General features: G+C 32.2%; 1 protein-coding gene across 8 annotated transcripts in view; it reads right to left on the bottom strand.

Annotated features, from left to right (window-relative positions):
- LOC128221240 (hornerin-like) overlaps positions 1-18705 on the bottom strand; it is a 102929-nt gene that overhangs the window by 24182 nt on the left and 60042 nt on the right. For all 8 annotated transcript variants that reach the window (XR_008258926.1, XM_052929766.1, XM_052929767.1 and 5 more), the window contains one exon: positions 4703-4720. Coding sequence is in view for 6 of the 8 variants with exons in the window: in XM_052929766.1 (XP_052785726.1) it covers positions 4703-4720 (18 nt within the window). In the remaining 2 variants the exon portion in view is untranslated. The remainder of the gene's footprint in view (positions 1-4702; positions 4721-18705) is intronic.

Raw genomic sequence — 18705 nt, 5'->3', positions numbered from 1 at the left:
GCTCATGGACATAAGGGAACTAGTAATGGTCTATATGCTCATGAACATAAGGGACCTGGTCATTGTATCCATGCCCATGGGCTTATGAACATAAGGGAACTGGTAATTGTCTCTATGCACATGAACATAATGAAACTTGTAATTGTCTCGGTGCTCATGGACACACGGGACCTGGTAATTGTCTCGATGCTCATTTACATAAGGGAACTGGTATTTGTCTCTATGCTCATGAACATAAGATAACTGGCAATTGTATCTATGCTCATGAACATAAGGGAACTGGTAATTGTCTCTACGTTCATGAACATAAAAGAACTGGTAATTGTCTCTATGCTTATGGACATAAGGGAACAACTGGTAATTGTCTCGATGCTCATGGACATATGGGAACTAGTTATTGTCTCAATGCTCATGGACATATGGAAACTGGTAATTGTTTCAATGTTTCAATGCTCATTGACATATGGGAACTGGTAATTGTCTCTATGTTCATGAACATAAGGGACCTGGTCATTGTCTCCATGCTCATGGGCTTATGCACATAAGGGAACTGGTAATTGTATCGATGCTTGTGGACCTAAGGGAACTGGTAATTGTCTCTATGCTTATGGACATAAGAGAACTGGTAATTGTCTATATGCTCATGAACATATGGGAACTAATTATTGTCTCTATGCTTATGGACATAAGGGAACTGGTAATTGTCTCTATGCTCAACGGCATATGTAAACTGCGTGTCATTATAGACCCTCGTGTGTCAACGTGATGTATACATTTGGTTGTTAAACGGTGTCAGCCAGTTCATTGACCTTAGATGTAACCAAAGATGCAAGCCCTATTTACCGCCACCTGCCCAACTCCCATAAAAATATATCAAACAACAATTGACAAGACGAATAAGGAGATTTTGATTGGAACTAAGTCAAAGGAAGATTCATGATATAAACAGAAAACGGTTTAAATCTGCCAAACTGGAATTTCGACACTTTCCTTCCTTCAATCTGTCATAAATATATATAAGCTCAGCACCTATTCTTGGTTCTAAACAAGTGTTATTGTTGAAACGGAGTATTTATTAACATTAAAGTACCTAGCTTGTTATGTTATTTCAAGAACCGATAGTCGTATATTGAAGGTTAAATTTGGCTGAGCTTCAATATTATATAGTTTACTTTTTACCAAAGATGATATTGTTGACAAGTGTTGATTGAGAATCCTTATTGTACAGAACTTGATTGATAGGTGTGATATACATGTATTCACCATAAGCAAAACATGTTCTATAGCTGCATGTAGGTTTAAACTGTTATTTACATGAACTGTTAAATAACTTATTTTTGTTTGTTTAATCTTATTTTTGTTTGTTAAATATCTAGTGAAAAGTAAGGGTACTGTATCATTTAGATATATATATTTCAAAGAAGATTGGTTTATAATAAATAACGTATGAAATGTGTGATTACATCAATATATTTTATTTCTTTTATAATAATGTCTTACATGTACAAACATAACTAAGCATAAGTTTACAACCATAAGACATATTAAAGTTTTCTTTTTTAGAAAAACCTTACACTAGATCTGTGATGTTTGAATGAATTTGATAAACTGATGGCTAAGATGTGCACAGAAATAATTGCTTTCCGTCCAGAACATATATGCTATATAAGTCAAGCATGTGTAAAATACAGTGCATATAAAAATGTTCCAGATTAAAACATTATTTTGTAGTTCGATTATCATAAATGTTTAATTGTATAAAAATATAGATGAAATAGGAAAAGATATATTAAATGTAAACACTATACGGAGTTTTCTTTTTTGAAATGGTGACGTCACTACGGCTTACCAACACTTTTATATAACATGTTTAAACGTTATTAATTTAATAAATGCATATAAACATTGGCATATAACATGCTGATTTGATTGAAACGAAATAATTGCTTATATAGTTTCTCTGAATCCATGGAAATGTAATTAAACGTTTTGCATAGTAAGAAGGTTATACGAGTTCCAATACATGTACATGTGTTGTTGAAGAAATCGTGTTTATAAATCATGCATATAATTATCTAAGTAGAGGATCTCAAAAGAGTGTTTATTTTGTATTGAATTTATTAAACGAGTTCATTTTAAAAACGATAAAAACGAGGCTTTGCATGTATAGGCATGGCACTTGAACATGGACGTTAAAAATGAACACATTATGGCACTGGTCTATTTTACAGAACGTTATTTTTCTACTTCTACTTCAAAATAAACCAAATCCATATCTATACTTACAATGATGATAATTTTGCTTTTTCAGCATTTGCTGATCCATGCTAAAATTTGTTTTTAAACATGGTTGACATAGAGTAAGCTTTATTTGGTTAGCTAAACACATAATAGAGCATTGCTTGAACTTATTGTTTTCGAAATTTGAAACTTTTTATTCAGAAAAAAAGTCAACGGGGGAAGGTTTATAGCAGCCTGGCAAATAGCCTGTAATATTTGTCAAAACTCTGTTCCCAGAAACATTAATATTAAATATGAAGCAATTTGAGTTGCGATGTTAATTTCTGAAAAGCATTTGTTTCTGCTGGTTGCAAAACTTAATATATATCTCATTTGTTGAAAAATATAACACAAACTTGATGATTAATATGTCATCACATTTGACGAGTAAAGTAAAAAGAGTGAGAAACTGGCGGTAAGAAAAGCACAGATAACACATATTGTGTTTTCGGTTCGAAGTATTATGTAAGATAAATCTCGATCCCATTATTGCAATTCCTCATTTTAAATGTAAAAATTGGTATATATTAAATCAACCAGTTGACATATGTAAATTACCTATTAAATACACTATCTGTTACAATGATTATGATTTGGTTTCGATTTTGAAACGAAAATTCATCAAAATTATATCGCCGAGAGTTGAAATTTTGTGCTGAAAATGCGTGTTGTTATGGATACTAGAAATTAATATACAACGTTTGAAATCATTCACCATTTTTTATACCATCAACGTAGTATTCGACTGCACCTTACTGCGTTTTTACTTACCCCTCATCCAAAAGCATTGTGAATGGAATTTATAGTTAATATTCTTATATTCCGTGAAAATCTATTGATTCAGGAATGTTCATGAACTATTTTGAAATAATCAATGTTTTTCTCATTGAGCTGAAAAGTGAAAACAACCAATCATTAGTTAGTTGCTATGTCAGGATGTCTGTGAACGTTTTGAAAATCAGGTGATATTTGTTTTACTTAGTTTTATGAAGGTGATGTTGCATTTGTACACTAGTCATAAGGTTCATAACAAGGGTCAGGAATAAAAATAATGGTTTCATAATGTCCTGATTACATTTTACAATATGTCTGCTACAACGATATTATTAAAATGAATGATGATTATAAATAGGTAAAGGATAATAGACATAGTACAGCATTAACAAGCATGCCACTAGGGTTAACGTTGCTATAATTTATTCTAAGAAATATTTACATTCCCGTAGTAGCATGGCTATGTTCATAACGTATTCCGGTACTAGCGTAGCAATGTTAATAACGTGTTCCCGTTATATGCATGGTTACGTAGCTTACGTATTAACGTATAAGCATGTTAACAAACTTGGTTTTCATTTGCTGGTAACATTTTAAATATTGTGATATTGTGAATTTTAGGGATTGTTTACCACAAGACTGGCATCGAATGATCATTTACTTCTGAAAAACTGGAATATGACAGGCATAGAATGCGACTCTTGATTGTTTTGTGTTTGTACGATCCTTATGAATTTCATAAACACTCCCCAATAATGTTAGGTCTTAAAGGTGAAACTTGCTTGAACTTTGCTTAGTAAATACAAACTTCAGTTATTATCGTGACCAAGAAAAGTAAGTTCCTTATTGATTTTTATTCCTGACCCTTGTTTGATTAAAATTCGGTTTCTGCAATATAATTAAGTTCGTAATATCTTCCTTTTTGTGATTTATTTCATGGCCTTGAAACTACTTTCCACGCGTGTACAATCACGAAATCATTTTGCGACAGAAGGAGACGTATCTTATATCTCAAATCCAAACATAGGTACGTACAGTATGTATATAAGGATGTCGTATTTTAAACTGAAGTTGTTTACATAAGTTATAGAAGAATTATGAAACACATTTTAAATACTTCATGAACATTCCTGAATCAAGTTTTCGCCTAGAAATACAATTACTTTTTATTTATATTCACGCATTTGTATTTAAAACAAAATAATATAACTACGTATACCATGGTTGGCTTGCTGTACATTTTCATTAAAGCAAACACAAAATTGTAACTTTGTTTTCATCCCTTTCGATATTGTTGCTCATATATACACATATAATTTAGCATGCACGAACTACGTTGGGATTAATTCAAATTTATATATGAGGATGTATAAAACTAGCTTTATAATTAATAAGCTGCCATGTAAGACGAGTAGAATTGATACTGATGGTCTACATTAAACATACAAAAAATGATTTGTGTTTTCCGACCTGATAAATTATGTTAAATACATCTTAACACATGTTAAGATACATTGAAACTAAAATAGAAGCCGACATTGAAACATTATGTTTTCGTTTCATAAACATCATCGCCATTTAAATAAAGGAATGTATACATAAACGAGTTTGCGATACATCAAAATTTATATTTTAAAAACATACTTACAATTGTCTCTCGTCTTGCCTGAAAGGAGAAATACATCAATCAATAGTTGAACAAGTACAATGTATGTGATAAATTGGACATGTATATGCACGCGGAAAGAAGGGGTTTGTTCACGCACATAAAGTCATATGATAACTCGTGCATAACAAAAGGGATAATACGATTGGTTGTTTCTCTGACATCGGAGATAATAAATTATTGTTATCGAAAATTAAGTTTCGCAAACAGTTAAATAAATATAAAAGGTATATAATTTAATAATTTAGAAAGCATTAAACATGATCGGGACAGTAAGATATGTTGTATACAAATCTTTAAAATTAGCGGTTCGTCAAAAGACGATTATCAAGATTCAATATGTCCGTTAACCAAATATTATGGTTGCCGGTACAAAAAAAGGTTGTTCAGAATAAATTAATTCCAATCAATTATAATGGAATATATATACTATTGCAAAGCCTATTGCCTACGTAAATGTTTATAATAATAACAGTTTAACTGTAGATTACTAGAGAATAATCATTGAGAACTCTACTACTGTCAAAGCATGTGGTATGCAGTTGCACAGAGATGTGACTTATCAGCAAGAGTTGATGCTATTGGGTAAAGTTAAATATGCAACAACCATATCAATGGAATAATTGACTAAGGTCAAAATTATATAAAACATTTTTTGAAAACTGTGCAGTTTATTCAAAATAAATCACCCTGTTATCATATGACATTTTTGCGCTGAAATATGTACTGTAGGTCACACATACTTCGCAAATGTAAACGCCAAATAAACCTGCCGAATTGATATCGTATATTCAACAATATACATGAACTAGTTTAGAGGCATGGATAACACTTACATTTGCTATTCATCAGATATATATCCTTGAACGTCGGCATTGCTTTTTTAAAGAATAGGCACCGATGCCTCGGCTCGGTTACAGGAATTATAGTAATACCAAAAGGTAAATGCAGTTTGTAGTGTGTCTTGCAGTTTGGTTAAAATGTAACCTTAACAGAATAACTACACTAAATACCTATTGTTTTGAAACAGTTGAGAATAATTATAAATTATTATACACATGTTTTCGATGATTCTCCGTAGACAAACGTACTCTATAAAATGAGTTAAACAATTAAAACAAAGTTGGTGGAACACCGATAGAGGTCATTTCCCGTATAATTTGGTAAATTGGTTCAGATTACTTGATTAAGAAAATGCTCACATTTTTTAAATGATCACATTCATAAAAGTTGCATCTTAAAATTGTTTTATTTTCAGGACGTTTTTGATTTTCTAAAAAACATACGTAACGTTAGCTAGAGTAAATACAACATTATTTATTTTGGTCATTAAAAACTGATTTCATGAATTTACTTTTGTATTATTCCAATTTCCCACAGCTTGAATTTTTTTCGCAGATCAATTTATTAATACTCATACAAACACACTTCTTTTCTATGCAAGGATAAAACGACAATAAATATCTACACATACCAAAGATATATTTGGAATTCCCCCATATAAAAAATATACCTATTACGTGTAAGTTTACCCCACTCGCACTTTATTATAGTTTGCGAATATATACAATGTATGCTTAAGTTTAAGTAAAAGCACTTTAAATGGCATATTTTCAGTTCTAAAGCAAAATTTTTATTCCACGTCAAACAAACGATCTGATTAAAGTGATATAAACAAACCAAACTGGTTTGATAATCTATGTGAAAGTGCCATGTATAAACATTGGAGGTGCAAGTGTGTAAAATACACGCAAATAGGCTTGTTGTGATACTCTGTTTCAAACGAATTCCTTTTTGTAACGAACTATATTTTTAACAGTAGTGCGATTTGATTTCAATCATGACCATGTACCTTTTTACATATCAAACATTGGACTTATAGAGTGAGCATTTGTGAATCTAGAAATCACTCAATCTACGAGGTGCGGTTTCGAACACTAAACATTTCAAGCCGTAGGTCCTATTGACCGCAGTTTATAATATATACATATGAACTGTCGGTCTTTGATTATGTAATATCTTATCCAACACAACGCATTTACATTTGTATGCAAATAGATTAACTTACGATCTCACCGACTAACTCACCGACTGACTCACCGACTGACTTTCTGACTGACTCACCGACTGACTTACCGATTGTGAATCGAACACACAAAGAACTACTAAAAAGGTCGTGGCCACGACTTAACATAGTCTTGTGCACGAGATAAACAAAAACCTCACATATCACGGAAGACATTTTTCATATGGTTGCAAATGTTGTTCTTGCATTGTTTTGGCGGTGGGACTGTAGTTCTTTGTCCTTCTTTGATCTTTGTAAACTCCTCAGATAAGCAACTGTTTCGGATGAAATTCTCGTCAAGCGCGTTCACGGTCCTGAATTTTGCTGGTAAAATTTTACAATCATTTGTATCGATGTTAGCGTATCGGGCTCCTAGAGCTGAATGCCTTTACATTCATATGCGCACGAAATATTCGTGCCTATTAACCACTCGTGCATATAAAATGCCACCTGGCGGTCATTCCATTACAAGGGAAAGAAATTTTCTTCTAATTCGTTTCACTCAAACGCAAAAAAAATAATATTTATTTTCAGCTGAAGTAACAATGTCTTTTTTTTAGATCAATTATGATTTATATCCATGTGTATATTTTTATATATTCTATTCATTTACTCTTAATGCATGTCAGATTGTCGTTCAATATGAATACTTATTATCTGGAGTGTTCGTTATTTGTTATATTAGCCAGCTTATAAAGACGAATGTTGGCACTTCATAAGTTATTAAGACCCTACACCTAATAGAGGCCCAGTAAATAATTAATAAACTATAATGTTAGTTGCGATTGTTCTGAAAATCTATCTTCCTTGCTTTGTAACGAATATTGCCATAATCGATCTTGAAATTATGTATTATTATATTTTAAAATTGATTATAAAAAAGGATGTTATTCACACGATATGAATGATATGCTGCAACGTAGTCAATAATGCGTCAATAATTCATTTGAAATATTTAAGGACTCCACACACATTGACCAACCCAATTGCGTTCATATCCCCGATAATGACATCAACCCCGCAATTCATTCCTTATACTTACACCAATAGTTCATTATTTCATTCAAGAATTGTTTTTTTTTTCCTTTATTTCATTTAAGAAAACCTTTCAGTAATCCGTTCTTACCCATTCTGTAAATAGAACGACACGACTATAACCGGAAACATTTTCTTAAATGACGTCACAATAACGCGGGAAAAGATCAACCAATTGAAATCACTTTAAAACGTAAAATTGAAACACTTCTGGTACCAATATATTTAAAATATAATAAACTAACACTTTTAAAAATGTTGATCTATATTTTACGGGACCTGCAGACACAATACAACCAATAACAAGATCAATAGCTTTCATGTATATTGTTATGCAATGAATTGCGATCCGAACATATCCGAAGATGTTGCGTTCATCGATTGATGAACGCAATTGCCGAAAGGCAGTTCATTTAAGGAATGGAAGTTGAGGTGTAAATATGTAATAATAATAGTCAACTATTAACCATTTCAGAAGGTACAAGGAAATTACCAAAAACAACATTGAACGATAAACACATGTACTAAAACATACTATCAACGCATATATACCACTCCCATCAACATTAACACCAATGCACGAGGGTATATTCACTTTTGAACGGACAGTGAAACAGGACATCAGTCGAATTAGATTACCTGGCATTTAAACTAGGTAAAATGCACACGTCAACACACATTGGCAATCGGTTATCAATAGTTACAAATCATAATATAATCTTCATATTCACTCCCTCATTGAAGATATAGTTGTTTATCGGCGAATAGTTAAATAATTAGTGTTGATGTTTTGACATGAATAATATGAATGAACTGTATAATCAATATTGATATGTTCGATTAAAGTGATTATTTTTGGTGAAATGAATATATTTTCTGAATGTTTTAAAATACCTTTAACATAATAAAAATGGTTTTTAGAAAAAAAATGAGAGTTTTAGTATTAGTTAGTGGTAGAAAAATGTGTTTATCTAATGACTTCACTTGATGAAATTTACTTTGTACATCTTATTTAATCAGAAAATAATTTAAATATTTTGATTAAAATGCCTGCGCATTGCAATTGACTTCGCTCAATAATGTTAAGATTCTCTACATAAATTTCATATTGGATATTTACTTTGTTACAAATCGTGCTTTTGTATCAATCCATAATGACGATTCAACGATTTTCCTTAGCTGTCCTTCATTAGTTTATACATGTTGAATATATAGCCGAAACCAAGACATGTTGCAATTGTTGTATAAATACAGAATACTAGGTTAATGCCGCTGATAGAAACAGTTAATCTGGCAAGGCGGATAAATAAATCGGGAAATTTAATGTGAGCCTTTAAAAAAAGAGACAAGTGTTGTTGTTTTTTCACACTACTGACACAGTACTTAAATGAGCTTGTGAGTGTACATAAACGTTGAACGACAATTCACAATTATCAATTCATGTATATTTTTTTTTCGCAAATTACATGTCACGATTAAAGATCACGAGTATGTAATTAATCGCAACATTTTCCACGGGTTTAATTTATGACGATATTATTGTTCAGAACTGCACTGGCAAATATGGTGTTATTAGTAAGATATGTCATTTACCACAGACATTGAATTAGCTCTCGTTGATTGCTACTTATGTTTCAGCATTTTGCGTGTAGGATAAGTGTACTAAATTTCTAATCAGTGCCATTATCATGCATAGTGTTTGGATTTTCTGGGCGAGTGATTCTCGTGGTTATTAGCAGGCGGACTATTGGTAAGATTTCGGAGCACTGTTTGTGTTTCCCGCTGTCATTTCAGAACAGAAAAGAAGTGAGTTTTCGCGGTCACATGCCCAACCGACTGAAGATACACATCATGTGGTCAACAAACCAAATAAACCAAAATGCTCCCGGCACCATATTATTAAATCGATTTGATAAATAAGAGAACATTTTGCTTCACTTTTTAAAGGTTACTGGTTATTTTCATAGTTACAAAAATAAACATCCTGATTTAAAGTCAAACAACACAATTCCACGCTCATTCGGTTTAATATTATTTCGAATACCACAAAAAAGAGAGATTTCAAATGATTTTTAAGGAGGAACTTATTCGGCACTAGAGTGGCCAGTATGGATACTTTTTCATTTGTTTGATCACAATTGTTTGTGTAGGACGCCACTTTATTTTCAGTTAAGTTGCAATGGGCTTGATGACAGCTTGATGAATTCGAATAAAGTAGTCATAGTATTGACTTTTTTGCATCGGAACAATTAAGCAGTAGTCAGGGCTTCTTTGACCATAAATATGGATTTCGTTTATTAAGAAACGTACAATGATGTTGATTAGTCGTATTCATCATTTATTGACATTGGTGTTCTTACGCCAAGAAATTGCATGATAAAAGGAAAAGCATTATGTATTGTAGGATTTGGGGTATCGGCAATCTACGTTAACTTCATCCTAGACGTATCACACACACTGAAAACAGATGTGTTGCAATCGTAAACCTTCATGTAAAAATGAAAACATATGTTTAATACTACATATTAGTAAATGACAATAATTAGGGATCTATATTCTTAAATTCTTTAAATAAAGGAAAACTATGGTAGAATGTGCTACAGGCATATAATTTATGAAGCAGCTATTACCCAAATGAACAATGGTTTTGCGCTTATGTTTAAACTTATTTCAAATGGAATCATTTGAGCAATGATGTAAATATGACCTTTCCGACTTGAACATGAACATAAATAAGAAAAAAAATGTGCATTATATCAAACGTTAAATAAGGATTTTTTTGGTATCCATGACAAAGCCAAAATGCAGACTTGACTCAGGTCAAGATTATTTCAAATATTTAAATAAAAAATACCATATTACATATAATTCACCATTTTTACACGCGCTAGTGTTGTGCTAAAATGTCTAATTAACTGTTTCAACACCATATCAAACTCTTAATTAATGGTGGTAACATACCGTAAAATGCATATCGTTTTTGCGATAATTGTGTTTTTACTGTATCAGAGGAACATATGTGTGTTGTCATGGATACCAGAAATATGTATATTCAGTGTTTGTAAATGTACACTCCTTTCCTATCATTAGTGTGGAAGTGGATTGCATTGAATTTCATTGATACCAATTTAAAAACATCTTGAAAGTTATATCGCCTTTTTATTCTAAAACTCCATGATAAATGTTTCCGAACTTGCCTTGTACATTCACTTATATACATTTTTAAATGTATGCTATTTTTTATATTTTTTTCTGCAGCATACAGAAAAGAAAACATTATTCAGTTTCAATGATAGAGTGTCTGTGGAGTGTAGATGTAAAAGGACAAGACAAGCCCTGTTGATTCATACCGTCCCAAAGTTACAAAAATCCTACACCCATTTATTTATATCTGAGTAACGAATATTTGGTCATTGACATTTCAAACGATTGTATGATATAAAGGTTTAAGATAGTTGAAAATCTCGCCATGTTAACTTTTAAGTATGTAAAACCACATGCACAAGGCTACGCGTCAACGAGTTAAAAAGCAGTACTGCTAGACTGTATTGTTATGTAAAGTACGATGACGAACATGTCAGTTTGATATGGAATTCTTCAGTCAGCATTGTGCAAAATAGCATGTAACAAACACTGATATGTTGCACATAATTTGAACAATGTTTGATTAAGTCAAATATATGAAAAGCATGTATCTGTAATATGCTACCAAGATACTTTAACCTTATAAATTTAAAGTAACGAACATGTCGGTATATTTGGTGAAATTGTTTTTTCTACAATCAAAGGGCAGCCCATGACTTCTGTTTTGGCACGCTAACGTAATTTAACCGAGCAATGTGGTTTTGTCAATGTATAATATGAGAATAAATACTTTATTTCGTTATGTGTTTTTATAGTATGAAGTTAATATTTAGGAAAGTTTGGCCCTTTGCTCTGGCGACAATAAAAAGCATGTCATTTAAGCTCATATAAAATGATTTTATCACTAGCTATTAACCTTCAAATTATTTTATTTGCACACATTCTTAACCAACATTAAGCTCATTACATGCATACATTTTCGATTCTGGAACCTGAATATTCGTGACAAAAACCCGGCTTATTGAGAATTACTGTGTTTAATAACGCGGCATAACCATTTATGGCCATTGTTTTATATCAATAAATCTGGTGAACAAGTACAGCAAAAAGTTAGTTGTTATGTATTGTAGATATACGAGGAAAAAACTGGTGTTGGGCAATAACGTTCTTAAATTGTCTGTTAATACGCCATAGCATCTGGCATTTTTTAAGCAAACGGATGTATAAGCAATTTGAGCTTCGTGTCAAACCGATAAAATTTCCTTTTATGTATCTAATACATAATTCACACTTTTGTTAAAGGATTCATGTTGCGAAAATTTCGAAATTTTATAAATAGGAAGAGAATAACATATTTATCTATAGTACAGCCTTAACAAGCAAAAAAGTTTTGCCGTTGATCCCATTTACCTCAAAACATATATTTTACAAATCAAATTTATGTAAGATGCCCGAATTTGTATTCGGTGATAATGTGTTCACTATGGCACAACAGTGCAAGAAGACTTGTGATTATTTTATTAGGTTTATAACAGTAGAAGTAGTAGTAGTAGTAGTAGTAGTAGTAGTAGTAGTAGTAGTAGTAGTAGTAGTAGTAGTAGTAGTAGTAGTAGTAGTAGTAGTAGTAGTAGTAGTAGTAGTAGTAGTTGTAGTAGTTGTAGTAGTTGTAGTAGCGGTAGCGGTAGAGTTAGCAGTGGTAGCAGTGGTAGCAGTGGTAGCAGTGGCAGAAGCAGTAGCAGTAGCAGTAGCAGTAGCAGTAGCAGTAGGAGTTGCAGTAGCAGTAGCAGTAGCAGTAGCACTAGCAGTAGCAGTAGCAGTAGCAGTAGCAGTAGCAGTTGTAGTAGTAGTAGTAGTAGTAGTGGTAGTGGTAGTGGTAGTGGTAGTGGTAGTGGTAGTGGTAGTGGTAGTGGTAGTAGTAGTAGTAGTAGTAGTAGTAGTAGTAGTAGTAGTAGTAGTAGTAGTATAGTATAGCAATAGCAGTAGCAGTAGCAGTAGCAACAGTAGTAGTAGTAGAAGTAGTAGTAGTAGTAGTAGTAGTAGTAGTAGTAGTAGTAGTAGTAGTAGTAGTAGTAGTAGTAGTAGTAGTAGTAGTAGTAGTAGTAGTAGTAGTAGTAGTAGTAGTAGTAGTAGTAGTAGTAGTAGTAGTAGTAGTCTACATGTATGTTTATCCAGTACACGTTCTTTCCAAGTCCATCTTTCTTGTGATAATCCATTTTCCTATTCTTCCATTCCTTTCAGTCATTCCTATCATTCACTAATTCATATACTAATTTCACTTTCATTTTCGCTTTCACTGTCTATATTTATTAAAGTAGTTCGCCTCGTGCACAGCTGGTGGCGGTATTTTCCTCGTGCACAGCGCACTCATATTTTGTCGATGGAGACGTAAACATCGTTGGATTAATTTGGAAACTATTGTTCCATTTCTTTATAAAAGTGTATTTGGATAATTGCAGTCGCCCTGAGAGACGAACCATTTTCATTCGCGACAAGTAGTAGTAGTAGTAGTAGTAGTAGTAGTATTACTAGTAGTAGTAGTAGTAGTAGTAGTTGTTGTAGTAGTAGTAGTAGTAGTAGTAGTAGTATAGGTAGTAGCAGTAGTAGTAGTAATAGTAGCAGTAGCAGTAGCAGTAGTAGTAGTAGTAGTAGTAGTAGTAGTAGTAGTAGTAGTAGTAGTAGTAGTAGTAGTAGTAGTAGTAGCAGTAGTAGTAGCAGTAGCAGTAGCAGTAGCAGTAGCTGTAACAGTAGCAGTAGCAGTAGCAGTAGCAGTAGTATTGTAAGAACAGTTGAACACTGCTATTACGAACACCGTTTTCCCGAAATCATCGATATTACGAAATTATTTTTCTGTCCCGATTTTACTCCTTCTTTGTTTAACTAAATGTTTAATCTTTAATCCGAAATCGCTAGCCCGAAATAGTCGCTATTCCGAAGTAAAAAATACGGTCCCGATTTGGTATTTCACACCTATTTATGAACTCCTATTTCGGACTCGATCATGTCATACATTTTCACAACATACTACGAATGCACTCGGGCATCGGCTTGAGGTGCCAATGTATCATAATAACGCGCTTGTTAAAGAATGAAATTGAGCTAGCGTATGTTACAAACATCGATGTCAGAAAATGAGCGTTTCATTTGGGTTATAAAGTGTGTATATAATTGATGGTTAACAAAACATGAAAATCATTCGAAAATGTCTATCTCATCAGATTCGCCGATTATTGCCGCTTTGCTTACTCGACCCGCTACCGAACAATCCGTCCTATGTTCCGAATGCATACATGTGCTTTCATTTTTAAATGTTTAATATTGTTTTAATAAAGAAGTATAAGAACGAATTTGTAAACGCAAGATCACTCAAACCGAATATATCGTATTGGTAACGTGTCACCAACATTGCAATATTCAAGACTTGGTATTTCATGTTATCTATAATTCGCGAACGCTGTCATTTTCTGAAAATTGTTAATCCGAAATATCGCTATTCCGAAATATTTTTCAGGTCCCAACGATTTCGGATTAATGGTGTTCAACTGTAATAGTAGTAGTATTAATAGTAGAGGTATTAGTAGTAGTTTTGGTATTATATTTGTATTAATGTTAATGGAATGTAATGCACCGAATAGTTTATGTATTGCTCTAAATATTTCAGGAATTTCATTAGATAGGTTATGTGAAAATATATGTTCTATGTAAATAACTATTAATTATTAAAAAGCTCAACAAAACTCTGGGTCAATTTTTGTATGCGTTAATACTTATAGAAACCTTCCGTGTAAATTAACATTTTGTATTTAAATTAGTTGATATTAATGGTTCTCTCACGACGATTGTCAATATTGTATTTGTCCAATTAGTCTTACATTATGTTTCTCTTTCAAATCAATCCGTGTGAAACAGATGTCCTATTACATACAATATTTGTAACGTTATATATGAGATGGTCACGATTATAAAATGAAGAACTGATCGTAAAGACATCTCTGCTTGTTGCCAAAATCAAACATTTGTTCTTTCTATTTTTGATCCATTCGTACAGTTCCTATTGTGGACCATTATCAAACTACTGTCAGTGGTATTTTTAGATGGCAACTAACAACGTGATATTTGCACGAAAAACAATATGGACGTGGAATGTAGAAATGTTTTGAATTGTGTTATGATTGTCTGAATATTCATTACTTAGCATAGATACTGAGAACAATTTCATTAAGTTAGAAATGTCTTCTTTTTGTGCATTGAAATAAGTTGGCATGCTTGTAACATCACGTGATGATTAAAGCTTTTATGACAGACGACGATCGAAGATGTATCACATATCTCATAATAAGCAAACATATATATTTGAAGCTGGACTTGTAAAATAAACAAGCATATTCAAACACATTTTGAAGTGTACAATTAAAATAAAAGATACAAGAATTTTCAAAAACATTTTGACCGACTGTTATTTTTGCCCATAATGACGCATACGTATTTCAAGAAAACAAACGAATATAACTAACGTTGCCAAACAATTATATAAAACCAACAATAGATTGTAACATCGTTGTCCTCTCTTTTAATATTGTTTCTCATACATATAAAGGCAATTTAGCATGTGGAAAATACGGTGCGATGTTTTCAGATCTATATTTGAGGAAATACTAACGCTAGCTCTATGGTTAATAATTTGTGATGTGAGTTGAGTAGAATGATACTGATGACATGGAAAGATGTGTGTTTTCAATATTTGCTTTCATCTTAAACAAATAACAGACGAAAATACATAAATAGAATGTCATATTATCGTTCAAATGTAACTGTTTGTCGTTGTTATACGAAATAAAAACTTTCCGCAAAATTCACACAACAATTTACAGATTTAATGATATATTTTCACCCCACCCACGCCTCAAAATTTGTCAACAACCTAGCGTGGTCCTCATCATTACCTGGAAATCGACCTGTTTTCAAGCAAAAGAGACTTCTGACAGTAAGTGAAATACACTCTCAAACTAAGAAAAAATGTTTTATATTCAATGATTATCCTCATTTGTTTTGCTAACACAGTCGACCTGTCAAATTTCCATTCAAGAAATGACGGCGTAGTAATTTGGTTATGTATCTATGTCCCACTTAAAATAAAAAATAAATAATTTGGAACAAAGATGCACTAATAAAATTTCATTGATTTGGTTACTGTTCATAAAATATTTGACCTAAAAAACGAGAAAATAATTTAATAAAGAATATCCTGAACACTTTTTCAAAACAAACCGGAAATTTGACAGCTACGTCATCTGCTATCATATGTATAGAATATGCGTGAGGGGCGTCACACGGCTTGCGGTGTAAATAACACCCTTTTTAAAAAAGGGTGGTTATTAAGAAAATTAATTAATACTAATAAAACTCCGAAAAAAAGCATTATAGAGACAGAAAAAAAATTATTTCAGTGTAAGATGATATCACGAGTTGCGAAATATGCTTTTTACGACCTTCGTGTAAACAAATTCGATCTTACACTGAAATAAACAAATATACTCTATATATCGGCGAAAAATTAATTAATTTGTGTTGATGTTGTGACATGAATGACATGAATGAACTGGAAAGAGTTTAAACAATAGTTAGTTTTCATTCTGATGAATACAGTTTATGAACTTTACTTTGTACATGATAATAAAGCAGAAAGCAATTTAAATATATATAATATTGATTAAAATGCCTGCGCATTCCCATTGACTAGGTTAAGGGGTCAATAGTAATAAAATTATTTGCATAACATTTATATTTGATATTTACTTTGTAACAACGCCTGCTTTTGAGGACATTTGTATAAACGACGAATTGTTGTAAAAAAAAAAGAATACTGTGTAAGTGCCGTGGATAGAAACACTTTATCTGGCAAAGCGGAGAAATAAATCGGGAATTTTTAACGAGAACCTTTAAGAAACAGAGACAAGTGTTGTTTTTGTTTCGCTATTGACATCGGCACACTACCGATACATTACTAAAATATGCATTTTTTTTCCTTGAAACTGTTCAAAACATTAACATCAAAATGTATTCAATACGATTAGCGTCAACGTTAATATATTATAATAATGCAATAACAATTCACTGCAGAAAAGCTTTCGAGTGAACATAAAATGTTGAACGTTTCCGAAAATTACATAAAGATCACGAGTATGTAATTAGTCGCCAGATTTTCAATGGATTTAATTTAGGACGATATTATAGTAATAATGTTGGATATTCAGAACTGCACTGGCAATATGGTGTAAGGGAACCATATTTTTTTATCATCAAATGAAGTTCCCGAACACCTCGTACAAACAACAAAGTACAAAAATAATTTTACAAAAATATCAATTGTTTCTCTCATTGAGCTGAAAATAGTACAACAACCCAGCATTAGTTAGTTGTTATCACAGGTGTTCGTCACATAGCCTGGATACAGTAATACATTTTTTATTTTTATTTTTTATTTTTAATATTTTTTTAATTCATTTATTTCGGTCAAGATAGTGAATACATGTGATTTAAAAAATTATTCCACAATTTTTCATGAAAGCAAATTAGTATAATATATAAATAAATATAAGGTAAACATGTGCAAAAATTCATCAATTCCAAACGGACCTTCTCAATAGAGCATAGTTCCTAAAATAATTGAGATAATCTAATAATTTTTACTGTTCTGATAAGGTAAGATTCCCATCTACAAGAAAAATATAACTTTTATGCTAGTAAGATTGACCTTTACGCATATTCAAACAAAATGCACCGACCAGAAGCTGAAAGTTGCCATTACGAAAGAACCGGGAGGTTGAAAAACAACTGATTTTTCCCCCCTAAAACACGTTAAAAACAGACTGACATGCAAACTTTCCGTATGCATTACAAAGAAAAGCTTAAAATAGCATTCCTACCGTTAAAAACTCGTTGAGTAAGACGCGTATTTATCCAAATCGAACGTTTTTTGTTGAAGTATTTCTACTTTCACTTCGAATCACCTTCTTGCAATTTTGACCTTGACCGCGCACTCGGCTATGACTTAAATACACGAAGCGTTTTCATTGGACGGCTACCATCGACTTTCCTTGTTTTAATGACGTAATTGGAAAAACATTCAAATGTGGTCCAAAGTGAAAGTAGCATGATAAACTAAGACGATTAACTGTGATGATTTAGAACGTCAACGTTTTCTTTATTGCTTACGTATGACCTTTTAAGCATGCCTTCTTTCTTTACGTTTTAACATATTGGCATTGTTTCGTTTCTTGCGTATTCCCGTAAAAGCATGGTAAAGTTCAAAACGTATTCCTGTATTAGCATGTTTATTTTCATTACGTTTTATATTATTAATGCAATAACTTTATACGCATTCTCGTTTTAGCATGGTTATGTTCATTACGTTGTTTTTTTCTGTTTAAGCATGGTATTGCGCATTATGCATTCTCGCAATAACATGATAACGTTAATTGTGTCTTGTCGCAATAACAAAGTAACGTTCATTATGTCTGCTCGTACTTGCATAGTACCGTTTATTGTGTCTTTTCGCAATGGCATGGTTACGTTCATTAAATATTGTCGCAATAGCAAAGTAACGTTCATTATGTCTACTCGTACTTGCATAGTAACGTTCATTGTGTCTTTTCACAATTCTTAACGCTCGATACGTATTTTCTTATAAGAATGGTTGCATTCATAACTTATTCCCGTACCAGCAATTTTCCTTTTGAGAGTGAATCAAATGCAAATATTTAAATGTTATAGTCATATGATAAATGTTATTTGAACTTTCAGA

This window comes from Mya arenaria, chromosome 16 (genome assembly GCF_026914265.1).
Source record: "Mya arenaria isolate MELC-2E11 chromosome 16, ASM2691426v1".
Lineage (NCBI taxonomy): Eukaryota > Metazoa > Mollusca > Bivalvia > Myida > Myidae > Mya > Mya arenaria.
Note: the sequence above shows the minus strand (reverse complement) of the source record. Positions and strands in the feature narration are given on the sequence as shown.